The sequence below is a fragment of the Solanum verrucosum genome, unplaced genomic scaffold (assembly GCF_900185275.1).
Source record: "Solanum verrucosum unplaced genomic scaffold, falcon-dt-bn FXZP01000060.1, whole genome shotgun sequence".
NCBI lineage: Eukaryota > Viridiplantae > Streptophyta > Magnoliopsida > Solanales > Solanaceae > Solanum > Solanum verrucosum.
In genome coordinates this window covers 7,409,538-7,424,353 of record NW_026020129.1, presented here as the reverse complement: position 1 = coordinate 7,424,353, position 14,816 = coordinate 7,409,538, and the positions used below count along the sequence as shown (strand labels likewise).

Here is a 14,816-nt window from a genome sequence, read left to right as displayed (position 1 = left end):
ACAAACCAAACACTCAATAAAAAATAATCCCAACACAACTTATCCCATCATAACTAATCCCAACATAACTTGTCCCAACATAACTTATCCCATCATAACTCATTTTCAAACCAAACGACCCCTAGGGATCGTTTGGTAGAGTGTATTAAGAAATATAATGTATGCATTAGATGTGTATATTAACAATACTTTGTTTGGTACACTTTTTCATGTCATGTATAACTAATGCAAGAAATTTTAGGTATTAGTAATACATAGCATTTTAACACTTGCATTAGATTAAATAATTACAAAACTATCCTTAAAATCTTTTCATTTTCTTTGTTGTCATAAGTTTTTATTTTATGTTGATTTGCTTTTTAGTGTCTTTTAATTTATTGGTGTCTTAATAGGCTTTATGGCCTCTTAAGTATCTTTTTTTTTCGAATTTCAATATAATTTAATCAAATATTTTATTATTGTGACGATAAATTTTAAGCAGCCCACTGTCTCACCCCAACTTATTAACTCAAAAAAACAAAACTTATTCTTTTTTCACATCCGTTCTACTTTTCTTAATTAGTAGTACATAAATTCATCCTTAAAATATGATTAAAAAAATGAAGGTAGAATTTTTTGTTGTAAAAGAATCTGATCTTAGTTGATTTATCTTAATAGCCAAGTAATAATTAGATGTGAACAAGTAAATTTTTTCTTGAGTTGATTGCATTACTTTCCTGTATTTTATTAGTATTTGATGACAACCTAAATGCTTTGTTTTCAATGTAGACAAAAAAAATTCTTTACCAATTTTTCACAAAAATATTTTGAGGCAATAGTATAACTATTTAATATTATTTTTTTTAAAGAAAAGAAAAAAAGAATAAAGAGTTAATGATGTTTAGCAAAGAAATATTTTTTGATGTTTTAGCAAATAACTTTGTTGCAAAGGAAGTGTACAAATAAATAAAGTGTGAAGGGTATTTTTGTAAACATATATTTTTTTAATAGAAATTATGCAAGATTTGTCATTTCTAATACATCAAACCAAACAATGTATAAGAAATAATACTTGCATAACTAATGCAGGCATTACTAATGCAAGCACTACTAATGCAAGCACTACTAATGCACCCTATTTTGCATTATTTTTATACATTCTACCAAACGACCTGTAACACCCCAGAAAAAAATTTCGAACTAAGACTCGAACCGTTCTTTGTTGTGAGTAGGATTTTACCGAGGAATTAAAATTTCTTAAGTGTTAAGGTCACTAGATGTAGCACCTTGAGTTCCAAAAAGAATTAAATTAGAAATAGCAAAATCTGAAATTTTGCAAGTTAAGCTAAGTATGAGTTTTGGGTTGACTTCAAACGATCATAACTCCTAGCTCATGATGAGTTATGTGTTCTACCAGATACCGTAGGAAATATCTTTGAATTATCTTCCCAACGCCACCGAGTTTGATAAGTTTCGAGGTCGGATGAGTGAGATATGGCCTTTTGAAGATAGGTTGTCCAGTTAAGGTAAGTTAGCCGAAAATAGAGAGGGGTATTTTGGTCTTTTCCTTACCCAATCAGATTTAATTCGTTTTTAGTTATATTTTAAGGGTCTAATCCTATTGGGTTCAGTTTTATAATCTTAAAATTAGCTTGGGGTTTTAGTTGAGAGTTCAAGAAGAGAAAAGAAGAGAGAAGAGGAGAAAAGAAGAGAGGATCAAGCGTTCGTCGAGATTCTTGCGTGTTGTAGCGGATTTTCGCCATGAGTTTGATTTCTAAGAGGTATGTAAGCTTCCATAGTGTTGAGTTTGTTCACCCACATGCCAAACATGTTATTTTCAACGCAAATTTCATTCTTGAAGTTGAAAGATTTGAGTTCTTGATAGGTGTTCTTGAAGTTCATTCTAAATCTTATTGTATTGGGTTTTGGATGATTTCTTGATATCAAAGTGAGTGTTTTAATGGATGTATTGAGTATATTAGAGTGTACTTATGTTAAGTAATCAATTCTAAGTGATTGGGGAAGAAACCATTCGATTCTAGGCGAAATAGGGTGAGAAAACGAGAAAAGAAACTTGCTGAATTTTTTGGGTTGGGGACCTGGCGCGATGCGCCTGCCAGAGCGCCCCAAACCCACTTCTGAAGTTTAGGGGCTGGCGCCCCGCGCCACCCATAGCGCCAGGGTCGCCTGGCAAATCCAGTTTGTCGTCGGTTTCCCCGTTTGAGTTCGTTTAAAGTGCACCTTCACTCATTTTCGAATCTAACTACTCTAAGCTACTTCTAAACACCTAAAATCATTCCTAACATGATCATAACCTTGAATTCATAATTCAAATTCAAGGTAGAGTTAAGAGTTAAGTTTTGAGAATTCTTTCGAACATTCTAAGAAAGTCCTTTCGAGTTCTTTTGAGGAGTCTTCTACAACTTCTAGTAACTTGTTTCAAGACTCGAGCAAGTGAGTATGAGAATGAGGAGAATTTATTCATGAATCTACTTTGTCATTCATGAGATCCTTCATATCATAAACCATAACTCTTGAATTCATAATTCACATTCAAGAGAGAGTTAAAAGTAAAGTTTAAGAAAGCGTTTGAGTTCAATTGTGAATCCTTTGAGATCCATCATCGATTTGAGTTAAGTTTTGAGGAAGTAAGCAAGAGAAAGAGAAGAGTTGTATACATGAGTTCCATAATGTTATGTAGACCTACAAGTCAAGTCGTTCATGCCCATAAATTCCGCATAAACTCCAAAAGTTGAGTATCTATGAGAGAAGTAATATTTTCATGTCCTAAGTCTTAAGTATTGAGTTTCTAACCCATTTGAGATTACATTCCTAATCATTGGACTATTACATGCTACCCATGAAGTCCTTGAGTTGGGTTATTCATGTCCATAATTCTGCATGAACCCTCTGAGTTGAGCATTCTTGAAGTAAGTAGTATTATTGAAGTTCTTGAGTTCCAAGTATCGAGTTCTATATATGGTTATTGAAAACCTTGCATTGAGTCGTTCATGTCCATAATTCGGCATGAACCATATTTTAAGAAGTCTTTTATAAATGTTTAAACTTTGTTTTAAGACTTAAGCTTTGAAGTTAAGTAAAAAGTAAGAGTAAAGTCTTTTATAAATGTTTTAACTTCGTTTTAAGACTGAAAATTTCAAGTTAAGCAATGAGTAAATAGTTGAGTCAATTTCTCAAAAAGCTATAAGGGAACTAAGTATTCCTAAAGAGTTTATAAATATTTTCACATTTGAGCAAGAAAAGGGAACATCGATTCCAAGAGAGCTTTTAAGCTAAGTTTTGAATAATTATCTCAATTCAAAGAAATAGTTTTGTTTTTATAAACATATGAGCTAAGTATATTTTGGGAGTAGTATTGAGCACCGATATGGGGATGCGAGTTTATATTAACTCAAGTCTCCATAAACCATGTAGCTATCATGGGTAGTAAATGATCATACTTTTTAGATGACTCCTTAAGATGCTTTTAGCATAGACTAGTGGATCCACTAAGTTAAGTGTTCTATATGACGGCAAAGTATAAGACAATTCTGGCTGTGTGGGCAAGACGTTGTATCACCACTTAGGCTCATAGTGATGGTTGTCGGTTAGAGGATCTCCCACAGAAACTATATTACTTTATTATATAAGTAAAATTGAGTTTGTTATTGCATTTTCTTTAACGAACTAAGTTGCTTTTACTGTTTTATAAGCTTTCCATATATTGCATCTTTTACTATTGCATTATCCTTGAGTATTTCAAGTTGAGTATCATATCTTTGAGTTGAGTATCTAATCTCTGAGTTGAGCATCATATCCATGAGTATTCCTTGAGTTGAGTAAGTTTGAGAAGAGGCAAGTATGTTTCCTTTTTATCAAGTTTCAAGCTTATGTTTATGCTTTAGACTTTCCCTTACATGCTCGTACATTCCACGTACTGAGCCATTTAGCCTGCATCTTCTCATGATGCAGACATAGGTATTCAAAATCATCAACATGAGCTTTGTTAATACATCTGAGAGTTCGAGTTAGCTATGGTGAGCCTCCTTGTTTCCGGAGGATTTCATTTACTTTTCAGTTTAGTTAGGATGTCGTGGGTCTTGTCCCGGCTTCCATCTTTATCAGTTAGAGGCTTCATAGATAGTCAGTGTAGATGAGAAGTTTGTATTATTCATTTATTTTATTAAATATTTTAAAGACTTAAGTTGCCTATTTTATGGCGAGTTGAATATATTATTTTATTCAGAGTTTTTCATTTGAGTTAAAGCTTTGTATTTGAGTTATTGATTTTATTCAGTTTTAAGCTTTGTATACTTTAATCAGTTTTTCACTTGTAGTCAGCCAGGATGAGGGTTCACTTGGGAACCAACAATGGTCTTCGAGTGCCTGCCACGTCCACTGTGTAGGCTCGGGTTATGACACGACCCCTCAATGTAATCGAAGGGTTTGATCCATTTCATTTTTTCAGAAAATGAAAAATTGATCCATTTGATTCAATTTTTTTGTCAAAATTCCAATCAAACTTATATATAAATAAATAGATCGAAGAACTAATTGAAACAGTAGTGAGAGAGATAACGCATTAAGGACATACAAATAATTCATGGGCTTGCAATATCTTATCGGCTTCTTTAATTCAGTCCTCTGATCTATCTGTCCATTTTTAATTGTTATGTTACATTTTTTGAAAATTAATTTGATTAATTTTCAAAATTAAATTAGATTTTATTAATTCAATATTTTAAACAAAAAATTTAGATATTCAAAAACTATACAAAAAGTACTATAGATTTCAATTTTTTGCATATCAATATGATGAAAAAATACAATCATAAAATATTAGTCAAAGTTACTATTGTTTATGACAATTAAAAGTAGACGGATATATAATATTTTTTTCAAAAAATGATTTATGGAAGAATAGTTCGAAACATAGGAAATAACACTTAGGTGCACTCATGGACCATTGCACCAAGGAGCTCACTTGAGCTTTTGGGTTCACACACACTTTTCTAAGTATTTTATGAGGAAAATATTGATTGTATACCTAAGAAAAAGAAAGCATAGATTCACGTGAACTCAAATTCTTCCCGAAAACTTCAAACTTGGTTTCTTGAGTGATATGTTATCCAAAAAAAAATTATGAAAAATATTTTCTCCATGTACACAGTAAAGAAGTTATAATGGCTCAGAAAATCAACACAAATTCCATACCAGTATCAAGAAAATCATAGACTATTCAAGATTATCATACATGTTCGTAATAGTACAAGATACCAAAAATCAATGCAACTCCCTGGGATTGTTTAACTCATAGAACAACTTCATCCCAAAGCTCAAAAGACATAAATGCATCAATACAAGCATATTCAACTTGTTCATACACCAATTCCTCTGAATCCCAATCACTCATCGTAACATGATACGGCTTTTCCATCACTTTTCCAAGAACTTCATGCGTCATTCTCTTCAACCCAATCCTCCCATACGCTTCAATTTCATAAACACCCATCGCCAGCTTGTTCAAATCGACTGGATTCGCCACAAACAACGTGTAATTCTCGTATAATTTCACACAATCGTCGTTAACACTCACACCCAGAAAGCTGAAATTGGGGTTCCCGAGGAAAGAGAAGAGAGAATTCGGGATGTAATATGCGTGAATTAGTTGGAATATGATGCAGCGGAGGCCGACGCAGAGCTGGAGGAGCGCAACATGGGGGTTTTCTTCGGCGGGGTTTCGAGTCGCCCGCCACTCGACGTCGAGACCGACGAGGAGTTCGCGAAGTCTTCAACGGTGAATTTGAACTGTTTGCTGAATCCATCGATCCACTTCTGAACCTTTCTTTGTAACTGTTACTTCGATTTGGTCTCTGTAGAAAGGAATACTGTAGAATGTGGTGTGGGCTCGGGAGAGTTTGGCCATGCTGATGATATCTTGAGAAGAAGATTGTGAATTCGCCATTGTTGGAGTTGAATTGGGAGCGAAATTGTATGCAAAATTGTGATATTGGAAAGACAGATAGCGCTCAAATGATTGTAGTGTGTATGAAGTTTATATAGAATTTGAGATTGTTGAGTTGTATTGGCAGAGAAGGTAGCGGTCGTTTGGTTGGGAGCAACTAATTTCAAAATAAGTTATTTCGAGATAAATTATTTCATCACAATGATAGAAATAGTGAAATAAATAATTCAAGTTATATCTCCAACCAAACATGAGATAAAACAATCCTGCATTCTATTATAGGAATTATTATACTTTATACCCTACATCAAACGATTTCTAAGTATCCAAATTGTTATTTATTGTGATATTTATTAATTTTATATATGTAAATTTTATAAAATTTTGAAGATTTTATGTTTGATTTTGGGCAAAATTATAAAATATAAATTATATCAAATAAATTGTAGAGTATACATTTTCTCCCTTTTCGATCATGTGACTTTATATTTGAATGAAAATAGTATTTTATATTGCATGTTCAACTCGCTTAGTACATTCTGTTTTTGTAATGTAGATAATCGTAGAATGACATAAAGCGAGAAGAAAATAAAAGACAAAATGGTGGTGGAGGTGATGATAAACAGTTTCAGAATTATATGTATTGGAAAGTATCGATCAACACTTATTCGCTGAAAAATGATATTTTTTAAGAGTAGGCAATTTTTTTAATACATATATAATGATATTGTCTTCCATTAGAAAAGTTTGTTAGGGGAGTCCGAAGGGTAGGGTTTTTTTCCCGAATAGATAGGGCCCGATAAGTTTGATATTCGTCGCGGATTTACTTTTTATATTTTAACAACTTTTTAGTAAAAATCTAGTTATTTATGATGAAAATGGTGATGAGGAGAGACAAATAGGAAGAAGAAAAAAGGTTAAAATTCAAAATTAGGGGATAGTCAAATTGCTAATTATGTTAAAAGTTTAAATTTGTCTTTCGTTTGAAAATGTCTATCCTTAATTATATGACCTATGATTTTATTGGGGGCTAAATTTTTACCGTTAAAAAATAAAAACAAAGCTATTTTATTTGATATAGTTTAAAATTATATCTAATATCAACTAGCAATGATAAAATGTATTTGAACACAATTATTAATGCAAGACAAATTATTTCATTAACATAATTTAGGAACAATTTTTTACCTTACTTTAAATGACTTACTTCCTTCATGAATATATAAGAGCAATTTTTTACATGCATATGCTGCTGAAAAAAACAACTAATTATGTTCTATCTATTTTTCTAGTTGATGATTTATCCTTTTTTTACTCAAATTTCCAGCTAGGCCCAAATAGTACTTTGACGGTTTATAAAGTATAATATAATATGACATGTGAGATTTAATGAAATAAAGTGTATTTATATTTTATATCTATTTCGTATAAGTGAAAATGTTATGTTTCGATAGACCACTCAATTAGATAAATCATTTCAAAATAGCTTAAAGAAGGAAATACATAAATAAAACTAATAATAACAATAAAATAATGTGAATCAGAGAGTACAAATTTAATATAACTTAAAAACTTTTATCAAAATGTGCAAATTTACAATTCAAATAACACCAAGGAACTAGTAGGTTTTTTTTTTTTTGATGACAATGGAAACCCGTAATCGCTACCCTTTGGGTGCGCATAGGGTAAAACCCCCGCTCCTATGTAATAGCTTGCAAACCACACAAGGGAGGTAACCCGCACTAGGCAAGCCTGGTGCGACGAGCTCGACCCAGAAGGCAAACCCCTTGTTCTGGCATGAGGTTTCGAACTTGAGACCTCCAACATGGAAGTCCCAAGCTCAAACCATTGGGCCACCCCGAAGGGTACCAAGGAACTAGTAGTGTTCATTCACAATCCTTATATGTAGGCATATGTACCAATCGGTTCAATTTGATTTTGATGTTTATCGATTTAACTTATTGATTATCGATTTGTAGATATTCTAAATCGTTATAGAATCACTAAGACATCACTTTATCATTATCAGTTTAATGGTTAAAAATGTACACATTCTTTTAAAATTGAAGATCACTTAGAAATAAGGAGACTACTCAGATGAACTATGCACATGAATTACATTTTGCTAAAAAACAAACATAACACCTTGTAAAATAACAAATAGTTCGAGATAGTTAGAAATAAAAGTATGAATCTAAATCACAAGTCAAAAATCCTATATAGGAATGATATAAATAAAATTTACTAATTTACTATTGAGTTAGTCAAGAAAAATCCTCAAACCATTGAGAATCGATAACTGGATGTAAAACAAATCGAAATTGTTATTGAAACTCAAAAATGAATAGCCCATTATCGATAACTCAATATTTTTTTTATTCGAGCTATTAGCTTCAATTCGATTTTAAACAAACCTACATATACGTCTACCTCTATTTAAGAAAAAAAGAAGTAAGGGGGCCAAATCCATAAAACCCCAAAAGGATGGGATGAAAAAGAAAATATCAAAAGAAGTAAGCACAAATGAGGACCGTAGGATTAATAAGATGAACGGTGAGATACAACCAAGTGTTACCCAGTCGGAAAAATAACAAATTTGCTCATTTCCCCACAATCTCCTCCTAACAACGCCGCTTTCATACACAGAGAGCAAAACCTAGCTTCTTTCCCGATTCCGGTAAGTAGGGCTTAACCTTTTTTCCTTTCGAACACATATCAAATCAATCGGTGAATTTTGACTGCTTAATTCAGGTACTCTTTCAGTTTGCTTCTTCGTTATTTTTTGTATTTTGTTAATGTTGACATACTCATTTTGTATCTGTTTTGCTGTTTGTATTGGAATTTAATCGATAATAGTATGCTTGTTGTTCGGCACAAGGTTGCATTCTATTGTGGTTTGTATATTTTAGAATTTGAACCTTGGTTCTCTTTGAACGATAGTTGTTTGTACTGTTTATGGTATTGATTGTTCTGCTGTTGATTTATTTATGGCAGTTGCTTAAAATTGCATTTCATGCATCTGCATAGAAGCAATATGACTTTCGAAGAATTCAGGAAATATTCATGTCTCAATCTATGCATAACTAAAGGATCAGAATAGAGCTGAAATATTCTCTTGTAGTGCCTAAAGTGTTTGGTGCAGGAATTAGATTGTCAACTTTTATATTAACGGAACTTTAAAGGTTGGATATCATGTATTCCATTTTATGTTTGAGTAGCTAGCCAGAAGAAAATGAAGAAGCTAAGAAGTATAATGTGGTGTGACTGAAAGCTTATGAATTACAGATATGTAGTAAATAATCCTTGAAGGTTTGTTGATGGGAAATAATAAATTTGATACTGTGTGATTAGAGTTTAGATTAAATTCAGATGACAATTTTTATTAGACTTTATAATATATATTTTTTATAACACAACATGAAGTATAATAACAGAAAGTTTAATTCAGGCCTGGAGCATTTGTTTATCACCACTAGCTTTTAGTGTAGACTGTAGACTTACATTCCAGCTTTTTTTAAGAGCTGGTTTGTTAATAATACAAATTACTTCTGTTAAAAAAGGTTTAGTTCAGCCGGGATAGCAATAGTGGGGGAGTAGGGAAAGGTACTTCAACCAGGTCAATTTGATTGAGACTTTGATGTTATCCTTGAAATAGCAGTGAGCAGTCCAAACTCAATTTTGAAAGCAAACACAGATTGATCTACTGTCTTTGTTTCTGTTTCCAAATATTCCCAGTGCCAATATAATGTTATGTACAACACTCTGATTTTTTAAGGTTTATGCTTGGCTGTGGGTGATGTAATAGTCATGTAGCTGAGAGGTAGAAGAAATGGAATGCCGGAAGCCTAAAATGTTCTTCTCAGGAAATCATGTGGACATGTGGAGAGAGTAATATGAGAGCCTTTCTAAATAAATCTCTGTAGGCCACATCTACAGGAATTTGATATGTTTTATGTACGTATGGAGCTTATTGGACATTCCCAGTGAATATGTGATTACCTAAAATCTCTATATTGGAACTGCAACCTTTAAGATGTTTTTCTGTACATCTTCTATATGGATTAATCCCTTTTTCTCAATGATGTACCTTATCTGTAAAAAGTAGGCTGCTTATAGTACAAAATACATTTAAGGTTGCTACCATAGTATTTTGTAGTGAATTCTGTTTGTGTAATTTGTTCTTGTCTGTGTTATTAACATTTTTTTAGATGTTAGTAACATGTTTTCCGTCTTTCCTTGTTCTTTTTTCTATTTCCAAACCAGGGTGTTCTTTGATATGTCTAGTAGGCAAGATTCAGATATTGATGATGATTTCAGTGATCTTTACAAGGAATATACTGGCCCTGTTAGATCCAACACAACAAAGGCACAAGATAAAATTGTGACAGAAAAAAGGCCTCATGTTGGTTCAGATGAGGAAGAAGAGGATACCCGCGACCCCAATGCTGTGCCGACGGATTTTACTAGCAGGGAAGCAAAGGTTTGGGAAGCTAAATCCAAAGCTACTGAGCGAAACTGGAAGAAACGGAAGGAGGAAGAAATGATTTGTAAAATATGTGGAGAGTCGGGCCACTTTACTCAGGTACTGCTTTGTATTGGGATTCTTATTGTTATTCTTGTTACTACTGTGTGTCGAGGAGGGAGAGATATTTTAAGGATCACAAGGGTTATATCAGAAAATATTTACTTTTAGTCAACCATTTAATAAATAATTTCCTGTGTTCCTCATGCTTACTCTCTAGGATGTTGATTTTTTTTCCTGAGAATAATTAGTGAGAGAACTTTAGTTCATTTTTTTTTTTGTTATCACAGTCTCGCTCCTTAATATTCTCTTTTATTTTCTGGTGAAGGCAGTTGTTTTCATCTTACCCTTGCTGTCCAGTTATCAGATGTTCGTAGAGCAACATCCACTTTTGTTTCTTGATATACTGGGTCAGCTGGCATACTATAAACTGGTCATTACACTCCAGTTCCAACTAACGAATTTTTAAATCATTCTTTTGGGTTGGCTTGGATAAGTATGAAAATTGAAAATCTATCCATGAGATATCTTTCTTGCATATACTGGTATCTACCTCTCAAAAAAGTGTCTTTTCTTGCATATACTAGTATCTCACTTGATAACTAAAACCGATCGCCTAAGAGCTTAAACTCTGGCAATTTTTTTGCTTATGATCCTTCTGAACTAAAGAAAATAAGTTAAGCTGTGTGCATGCTTTGACTGGCAGTTTTTTGCGTATGATCCTTCTGCATGCCATTTCTATCAAGCCCAACCACGATTCTCTTTTGTGCCAACAGATGATGGCTTTATTAACAAACCTTGTCTTGCACAAGAATATGTTATTACTGTTTAACTAATATAAAAGAGGCTGCGTATCAAAAAATCTAAAGGGTGTGTACCTCCATATCTGTCAAAGGTTTTTTCCCATAGACTCATGGAAGAGCTTATGCAAATGGTCAAAATTTATTTTGTGTGCTAAACAAACCATGTTTAGGGATGTCCATCTACTCTCGGAGCGAGTCGCAAGTCTCAAGATTTCTTTGAGAGAGTGCCTGCAAGGGAAAGCCATGTGAAAGCTTTGTTCACCGAGAAAGTTATAAATCAAATTGAGAAGGATGTTGGCTGCAAAATCAAAATGGAGGAGAAGTTTATTATAGTCAGTGGGAAGGACAGATTGATCCTAAGAAAAGGAGTGGATGCTGTACATAAAATTAAAGAAGACGCCGACAAAAAGGGTCCTTCTAGTTCTCAGGTGTCCAGATCAAGGTCACCTGAGCGCCGAAGTCCTGTTAGCGCTCGTATGGCACGTTCTGATTCTCAGAGATCCAATCACAGCCCTCAGAGTGCATCACAGTTACACCATAGGTACGGAAGACAAGAGAAGGTTGTTGATGATCGCGGTCATGATGATTTTCACAAGATTGCAAGGGGTAGTTCACAAGGTAGGAAAGCAAATAGTCCACTGTCTCTTCTACAAGTAGATCACACTTTTTACTTTTAGCCTGCTTTTTGTTTCTTATTTTTCTCTTCTACATGTAACTTTCACAATTAAGTTTTGTATGAACTTCACAGGCTTGTTCTGATGTTGATTTATTTGCTTTAGTAATGCACATTACTTAGTTTATCTTTCCTTTTCTTTTTGTGGCAGCAAGAGGTAAGTTCTTTTCAAGCATTCTGTTCGATTCTGATGTAACATTCCTGGTGGACTCAAATGAAAGGATTGTGTCCCCCAATGAATATTTTCACTGAAAGTATGTAGAGACTCGTTTGCTTCAGATGGGTTCACTATGAGAATTTAAGATAGTTTGCCATGTTAAAGCTGCCATCATTGTTAGAGTTCTTCACTGGAAGTGCTTAACCCACTCTTCATTTGATGAAGCTTATGGTAATGATGGAGCTAGAGGTCGATCAAGCCTGTCAAAGTCTCCGGCACGTGCTGCTTATATGAGTAACTTGTATAATTCATATGATGGTCATGGTCAGGGCAGGGGTGTCTCCCGGTCTGATGGTTGGGATGCGAGTAGACGTGATTCTGACATGAAATCTAACCGTGATTTTGACCGCCCCTCTGTTCCACAATCCTTAGAGAGTGTTGAATTGGAATACCAAAAGGATGCCATAGATCTAGGAAGAATTCGGGACAAGGAAGAAGATGAAGAAAATCACAAGCATAGAGAGGTATGAGATTTACTTTTAACTTTCATCTTTCCTTTTGTTTTTTCTATTTGGATTTTTTTTTTAGATTTCAGACTTGTTTTTGGCTTTGAAGAAGGACCTTCTCTGAAGTCCCTCATGCAGATGTGTTAAATTCCAGTCAGGTTATGTTTTTATGCAAGGTCTTTAGTGATAATTTGTTTTGGTTTGTCAATTTTAGGCCATCAGAGATGTAAGAGAGAACTACATGAAGAAATTGGCCATCCTTAGAGTTGAACATGCAAAGCAATGGGAAGAGTTTCTTCAAATTGATGCAGTAAGGAGGCAACAGCTGGCAGGACAACGAATGCCAGCCTCTGGGTTTGGCGGTTATAATCAACAGAGATATCAAGAGTATGAGAACTCTGCAGATAATCCACATTATTCTGGACCCAACATACCAATGGAACCAAGGGGAAGGTATCCAAACCCTATGGATAACTATCATCCATCAAGACCACATGACAGTTACGATGACTTTCAGCGTCAGAGGCGTGATGACTTTGGGAAAGCCTATAATCGATACTAGATGGATAGATTGGAGTTTTTTTGTGGTGAGTTGTCTTACTCTTTCGACAAGGTAAGAGTCATAAGTTTCATTTCACGTTTCACCTAAAGCATTAGCTCTGTTATTTTTAGGACTTCAAAACTTTCAGGATGCAAGTTGGTGGAGTCCACAGGTTCACTGCGATGAATCAGTCTGCGCAAGTCATGTTTGGAGATATAGAAACATCATGAGAGATGCTGAGTATGGTACCGTAGATGTTGTTAAGACAATTGAAACAGGGTTCTTATTTGGGGTTAGTGGTGGTACATTTATCTAGACTAGTGAAGTTTGAATTCTGGCGTGAGATTTGGAAATTCTTAATACCATGGTATACTTGCCTGCTTTTGCATATGCATCAAGAAGCTTTTGATCAAATGATGAGTGATACATTTTTCATAATCCTGGCGATTTTAGCGAGTTATTGTTCTCTTAATACTTGAATGTCATAATTCAGTCTGCTGGGTTATATTCTTATAATATTAGTTAGTTTCTGTTCTCCTAGTTTCATACTAGAAGAGTTTGGTGAATCGTGAGGATACACACCTACATCGGCTGAAATATTTTCAAGGACGTTCAAGTTATGAGAATGTCCTACCGTTTAATTGATAGAGCCTTTTTCCTAAGATTTTCAACATACACTACTTATTAAATACATCTAGATGTATTAAATTGGCATATTTTGTTAGTGAATCAAAATAGGTTAAGTCACCAAATGAATTATATCTTAACCTGACCAAACTCTAAAACTTGAGTTAATATGCGTAAATTACGGGTTATGTAATCTTGGGTCTATACGGGTTATGTTATCTTGCCACTTTAATTACGGATTATATTATCTTGTAACTTCAATTAAAGACATCTACTAAATAAAAGAAAAAACAGATTAGAAAGTATTTTTTTTTATATTCATATATTTTAAAAAAAATTTAAACCTACTGAAAAATCAAAAGCTCGTATTTTACCATGTTACTCTCTAAATTATGACTTTCAAGTATTAAAAGTTCTAAATCCCGTAACTGTCACATTCATTAAAATTCATAGTCAAACTATGCATTATTTATGTTATTCCTGAATTCAAAAGCCCCTGCTTCAATTTTTTTTGTGTGTCAAATGGACACTACCACTCTGTTTGGATCATTGTTACTCATTTTATTGTATTGTATCGTTACTATACCTACAATGTTTGTTTTGATTATTACTTAAAATGTATTGTATTGTATTGTTAAATTTCGTTGTTACGTAACAATGAAAACCCCTATTTTGTGGAACAACCGATTTGGTGTGTTCCCATTGTTACTTAATTTCCTTTTCCAGTTATATCTTTACATAATATTTCCAAATTAAGAATATTTTAATAAATTTATAAATTACAATACAGTACGATACAATCAAACCAAATAATTAAAATGTTATTAAACAACAACAAACAATACAGTCTAACCAAACATTGTATCTACCATATAATACAATATAATAGAGTATAATACAATACAATACATTATGAAACAATGGGTAACAATGATCCAAACAGAGCGTACGAATAGTTCCTTTTTGGTTTAGAGTAATAATAATTCTATTTAGCATGAAATTAATTCTAATTAAATAACTAGAACTAAAGAAGAACAAAAAGG

At 33.4% G+C, this 14,816-nt stretch overlaps 1 protein-coding gene and 1 pseudogene across 3 annotated transcripts; one reads left to right on the top strand and one right to left on the bottom strand.

The window, feature by feature from the left end:
• Positions 1-5,290: 5,290 nt before the first annotated feature.
• Positions 5,291-5,944, bottom strand: LOC125826694 (uncharacterized; annotated as a pseudogene).
• A 2,554-nt stretch (positions 5,945-8,498) lies between these two features.
• On the top strand, positions 8,499-13,584 carry LOC125826637 (uncharacterized). 3 transcript variants are annotated; one of them, XM_049505993.1, is made up of 6 exons: positions 8,499-8,621; positions 10,208-10,526; positions 11,440-11,887; positions 12,325-12,623; positions 12,820-13,192; positions 13,278-13,584. In XM_049505993.1, the coding sequence occupies exons 2-5, from the start codon at positions 10,221-10,223 to the stop codon at positions 13,165-13,167; spliced, it is 1,401 nt and encodes a 466-aa protein (XP_049361950.1). In that variant the 5' UTR covers positions 8,499-8,621; positions 10,208-10,220; the 3' UTR covers positions 13,168-13,192; positions 13,278-13,584. The 3 variants fall into 3 exon arrangements, with proteins under 3 accessions (XP_049361950.1, XP_049361949.1, XP_049361948.1); XM_049505992.1 differs by having other exon boundaries at positions 8,535-8,695; XM_049505991.1 differs by lacking the exon at positions 8,499-8,621 and having other exon boundaries at positions 10,164-10,526.
• The last annotated feature ends 1,232 nt before the right edge of the window (positions 13,585-14,816 follow it).